At 39.2% G+C, this 6,000-nt stretch overlaps 1 protein-coding gene across 1 annotated transcript in view; it reads left to right on the top strand.

Moving 5' to 3' along the window:
- Positions 1-2,630, top strand: part of LOC145993864 (uncharacterized) — an 84,260-nt gene extending 81,630 nt beyond the window's left edge. The window contains exon 7 of the mRNA XM_083129725.1: positions 2,280-2,630. Within this exon, the coding sequence (XP_082985851.1) occupies positions 2,280-2,418 (139 nt within the window). The 3' untranslated portion in view covers positions 2,419-2,630. The remainder of the gene's footprint in view (positions 1-2,279) is intronic.
- The last annotated feature ends 3,370 nt before the right edge of the window (positions 2,631-6,000 follow it).

A 6,000-nucleotide genomic window follows, 5' to 3' on the forward strand; every position in this document is an offset into this window, starting at 1 on the left:
CAAATGGAATTCATTAGCTCTGATGCAACAAAAGAACAATAAGTTGGTGTGGGCATTGAATTAAATATTATTATTTTTACAAAAGTGTGATAAATAATATTGTTTGTCTCAAGATGACCGTGTGTTCAACAACGTTTCCCAACAAGCCCAGGGTGGTTTTCAAACGCCCCCCAACCTCCAAAACATCCTGGTCCACAACACTCCTTCACCACACAACCAACACCCACCCGCCCATAAATGCAACCGCCCTAGGTGCAAAACCTGACCCATACTCATTACCGCTCACACCTTCCAGGTGCACATGGCCACTGGCAATTTTACCCACCGACCTGCCATGCCTCAAACCTGATCTACATCCTCACCTGCAACATCTGTGGTGATTTTTACCTGGGGGAAACATCAACTGACCTCAACCTCCACATCAATAACCACCGTTCCTCCACCCACAACCTGGACTTCACTGTCGCCGTCCATACCAACCACCACAACATCCGTTTCAATGACTACTTCCGGGTAGTGATCATCCATCTTCTACCCCAACCAGCCAACACTTCTGTTTGCAAAAGATGGGAGAGGGCCTATATATTGGCCATGAGTGCAACCACCCCACCTGGCCTGAACAAGGTCACCCAGTAACGTCCCCACCTCATCCCTCCCATCCACTCACAGTTTTCAATGAGCCTGGTGATGAAACACGTGTTTTTTTTTTTTCATTTTACGCACCACTTCTTCTTCGATGGGGACCTGGCAACTCTGCAGGGCCCCAACTTCCGGTTCAGTCTCTTTCTTCTCACACTGAAGATGCTATGACAAAGTTAGCGAAAATTCTGAATTTTTCCACTGTCCCGTGAGTCTTTTCCTTTCTCCTTCTTTGATTTTTATATACAACCTTTGTCAGAAAAGTTGCAGGACTGATTTTTTTATTCTTTACCCATGATATTGAAACACAAGAAATGGGTGTTATTCAGTTACCTAATATGTGTTCTGAATAAACATGACCTTGGAAGTGTTTCCATGTAAACTCACTAGGTGGCAGGGCTGTGCATTGCAACCCACTGTTCAGCTTGTTGGCACATTTAGTTGGAAGTTACTCGAGTGACGTGATGGACGTGGATTCTGTTCAGAGAGATAACATTAAGTTCTCTGTTAAGCTAGGAAAACCTCTAGTAGTGAAACATGGAATATGATACAGCAAGTATATGTGACAAGGCTATATCGAGAAGCCGTGTCTTTGATTGGCACAAAAGGTTTTGGGAGGGCAGAGATTCAGTGCAAGACGATCCAAAGACAATGTTGATCACATTTTTCATGCTAAAGGTTTATGCACCATGAATATCTGCCTGAAGGATAAACGATAAATCAAAACTTTTATATTGGCGAGCTGAAAAGTTTTTGCCAAGCAATTTGGTGGTGCCGTCCTGATTTGTCGGCATCTTGGCAGTGGTTCTTATTGCACGACAATGTACGGCCCCATATTGCTTTATCAGTCCAGGAAAATCTGGCCAAGCATTGTACCAAGCAGAGATACAAGCATTGTATCTCTGCTCTACCACATATTCACCCGAACTGCCGCTGTGTGATTTTTTTTTCCTCCCATGTGAAAATGCAGCTGAAAGGGAAGTGTCATGAAGATATTGTAGCAATCCAAACAGTTTTGCGACAGATGTGCTGAGAAGCATCCCGGATGAAGCTTTCTCTACTTGCTTCCATGACCTACAGAAACTGTGGCAGCTGTGCATAGGTAGCCGAGGGGACTATTTTGACAAGACGTAGGACCATTAGAGTCCGTAAGTTGAATAAATTATTTTTTACAAGCTCAGTCCTGGAACTTTTCTGACAAAGGTTGTATATTATATATAAAAACAATGATTTTTTAGGTTGCCAGTGATAAAACTGAAATAACTTCACTTATGTAAGACTGTACGGGATATCTCAACGTAACTTTATTGCTATCATTGTGATCATCAAAGTTGGTAACACCAGTATTTTTTACAAGCTCAGTCCTGGAACTTTTCTGACAAAGGTTGTATATTATATATAAAAACAATGATTTTTTAGGTTGCCAGTGATAAAACTGAAATAACTTCACTTATGTAAGACTGTACGGGATATCTCAACGTAACTTTATTGCTATCATTGTGATCAAAGTTGGTAACACCAGTATCAACATCTTCATGTTCAGTATTTGATATATTTATTCGAAATTGATATTCAAATGTTAACCTTCAATATCTTTGTCACATATGTAGCTCTACTGAGGCACTTGTATTTGTTTTCAGTTCCTTTATGCAAAAGAAAAGCCTGGAAATTGAAAGCAGTCTGGTAAGAAACAAAAAGGAGATGGAAGATCTGCAGTTTCTTGCTTCTGCACTGGAAAACGAGATCGCTGAACTGGAAACAATTGAAGGTTCAGACTGAGAGACTAGATAGACATGCTGTGCCATGCGAAATAAATCTCGTCAGATCTTGAGAATTTAAGGCAATAATTTTTGTATTCAGTCATTCATTGTTTTGCAATTTTCGTTCAATGCATTTCCTCATGTTTTGCTGATGTGCTCCTGAAGTATTGCAAATTTATTTTGGAGCAAAAATGTTGAAAATGTTTTAACTAAAGATAATAAATATGGTTTATCTAATATTTTCTGTTTGGATATTCACTATCCAATGAATTTTTTAAATATTTATTTTTATTATACTTTATTTATGTTCATTATATTTTATTACACTTATAATAGCCAAGCAAATTAAATGGTTAACTTTCAATCTTGCCACCAAAGTTCACAAGTTGAATTCCTAGCTCAGGCACAGATGTTCTTTGTAAGTGTCCTCTCACCTATTTCATATGATCACCACTCATCCTCATTGTCTTGATTAGCGAAAAGTGGCAGAAAAGTGTGCAAAATAACAAAAATACAATATTTTTGTGTTACCACACTGGAGACGGCTAGATCTGAAATTCCTTGGTTGCAGATCTTCAGATTATTTTGGTAACTTTCAGATCTGGATCCAAAAATTTTGAATACTGTATTTTCCAGATCTAGGCCCGAATTACTACCATTGTCAATGTTATCTTTGGCAGTACTGTTCTGTATAGTGGATTCTTGTCATTTTAAAAAAAATCTATTTGGAAATCAACACACGAGGGCCATTTTTCTTGTAGTGGTAACATGTATGAGAAAGAGACACAAAAGAAGATACATACCTGGAATCATTTACAATCCGGGCCTCCCCGATGGTGCAGCGGTAGCGTCGTCGCCTTGTAATCTAGGTGTCCTGGGTTCGATAACCGGTGGAGGCACATAGTGGTTCGGATCCCACTATAAACTGTAGGTTCAGTCCCAATTAGCCTTTCTGTGCACAAAGTGGACTTAAAACAACAATTCAATCAATCATTTACAATCCTTCAATGTAATCTCCTGCTGCTGCGCGAACACATTTCCAAACATCTGACAGTCGTTGGATGCCATTGATAGCTCCCGTTCGTGCCAGTGTGCGCAGAGACTGTCCTGTGGCCGAAATGATGCTCGGGATGTCTGGAAAGCATTTTTCCCTCAGCGGTTCCTTCATTTTGGGAAACAAATCAAAGTCGCATGGACTGACACAGGATGGTGAAATCTTCAGTTCATTTGCTAATTCACTACACGTCCAACGTCGATCATTCTCCAGCAATCTGCGAAGTGCATCAAGGTGGTGTGGATCTGTTACCATGCGAGGATGCCCGCCACCATTTTCTCTCGTAGTTGATTAACGACCACTTTCAAATGCATTAGCCCATCTGGCAACGGTACAATATGGTAAAGTGTGGTCCCCACATGCATCGCATAAGCCCCTGTGAATTTGCTGTGCATTCCTTCCACGTGCAACCTGAAATTTGATTAATATTCGCTGTTCTTCACAGTGAAATTTCGTTAGTAGGGTGCAAAGTTAAAAAAAATGGGCATTGATAATACAAATCATTTGTAGAGTTCCTTTTAATCTGGTCCAGGTACCTAGCAATTCCTTTCAAAATGAATGAGTTGATTAGATTACACTAGATTCTCGTCAATAAACTGATACTGGTCACCTAATTGACTTATTGAAGTTTCTCATACAGAAGTTTTTCTGTAGATGAGTTAAATTTGGATTGGATTGGGTTGATTTAAAATTTATGGTGCATCAGTAAGTATGGCCATTTTGCATCCATTGTAATATGCAGTGATAGAACCCTCTTACCTCAATTCCTCACCTGTAAGTTAAAAGTAAGGGGGGTGTAAAAGTCCCTTCAGTGGAATTAAAAGTGCAAGGTTGTAAAAAGGCTTGCATAGGACAAGCACAACACATTATAAAAGTAAGGAGGCATTAAAATATGTTCTCCAAGACAGAGTACAAGGCCCATTCTTTTCAAAACTAAAAACATTAGTTGAAACATGGTCACATCTTCCAACATGGTCAGCAGGGAGTCAGCAAGATGAAAATTTTGTCTGAGGATATCAAAATCTATGCATTTCACTCATCACATTACACACTAAAATGATGTTTTGAACGGCATTCGCGCATCATCAGATTGAAATCACAGGACTAATGGAGACAGGTAAAAAAGAGAAGAGGTTATGGTGAGAGGAAGACTGAGAAACATTTTTATTACATGATGGATGCTGTAATTGTGGTTTTAGTATTGCATATATAAAGTTTAATACGTAGAATTTTCAGCAAAAAATGCAGGCTTGATAAAGACTCGAACCCAGGTCTCTGGCATACCATGCCATTGCTCTACAACTGAGCTACTGAGCCAGCCTGGCTTCGCCTCCTGTACGCTGGGAGGAACCAGGTAATGTCGATGTCTACAGTTTTTCAAAGAGAACAGATCCCATTGCAGTATCACTAGCAGAGATGATTCCACACAGGTAAAACATTGGCAGCAAAAATTCAGGCAAAGCCAGCCTGGCTTGGTAGCTCAGCGGTAGAGCAATGGCATGGTGTGTTGAAGACACGGGTTCGAGTCCTGGTCGAGCCTGCATTTTTCACTGAAAATTCTACATAGTACATCTCATGTGTGTACCTAATTAAATGAATAAAGTTTAGTGTTTCCGAATTACGAAATTTGGATGTTTTATGCAATTATTTATTACCTCGTTTTTTGCTTGTCTCCATGAGTCCTTTGGTTTCAGCCTGATAATGTATGAAGTTGTGCGAAACGTTCTCTTGGTTATGAAAAACTAAATATGCTGACCAAGGCAGTAATTTATTTTATTAAAAAACATAAACTAACGTAACGTTTCAACCTTCTAGCAAGGTCTTCTTCAGACTCTGTATCAAGTACAAAAGTAACCAGATACAACAAGAAGGGTAATATATATACACAAACATTACTCCCTCCAGACTATTTAGAAAGTTGTTTGGAACTTTCTAGCAGATGACTTTCACTTTCCAACTTTACTTTCACCTAAAAGTCTAAACACAATTACTTCCATATAGAATGTGGTTGGACTTTTTAATCTCAAGGAAAGGAAGCCAAGGAAATAGAGAAGAAAGGCGAAGAAGACACAATGAACTGGAATGGGGGACTGAAGTTAAACAAAGAATGGAAGAAGATGTTGGAAAGAGTGGAAAGGATAAGAGAAAAAGAGGAGAGGAGAAGGAAGAAAAATGAAGGGAAAAGAGCTTGAGATTTAATCTCAAGGAAAGGAAGCCAAGGAAATAGAGAAGAAAGGCGAAGAAGACACAATGAACTGGAATGGGGGACTGAAGTTAAACAAAGAATGGAAGAAGATGTTGGAAAGAGTGGAAAGGATAAGAGAAAAAGAGGAGAGGAGAAGGAAGAAAAATGAAGGGAAAAGAGCTTGAGATTAAAAAGTCCAACCACATTCTATATGGAAGTAATTGTGTTTAGCCTTTTAGGTGAAAGTAAAGTTGGAAAGTGAAAGTCATCTGCTAGAAAGTTCCAAACAACTTTCTAAATAGTCTGGAGGGAGTAATGTTTGTGTATATATATTACCCTTCTTGTTGTATCTGGTTACTTTT

The sequence above is a fragment of the Lepisma saccharinum genome, chromosome 10 (genome assembly GCF_977018435.1).
Source record: "Lepisma saccharinum chromosome 10, izLepSacc3.1, whole genome shotgun sequence".
Lineage (NCBI taxonomy): Eukaryota > Metazoa > Arthropoda > Insecta > Zygentoma > Lepismatidae > Lepisma > Lepisma saccharinum.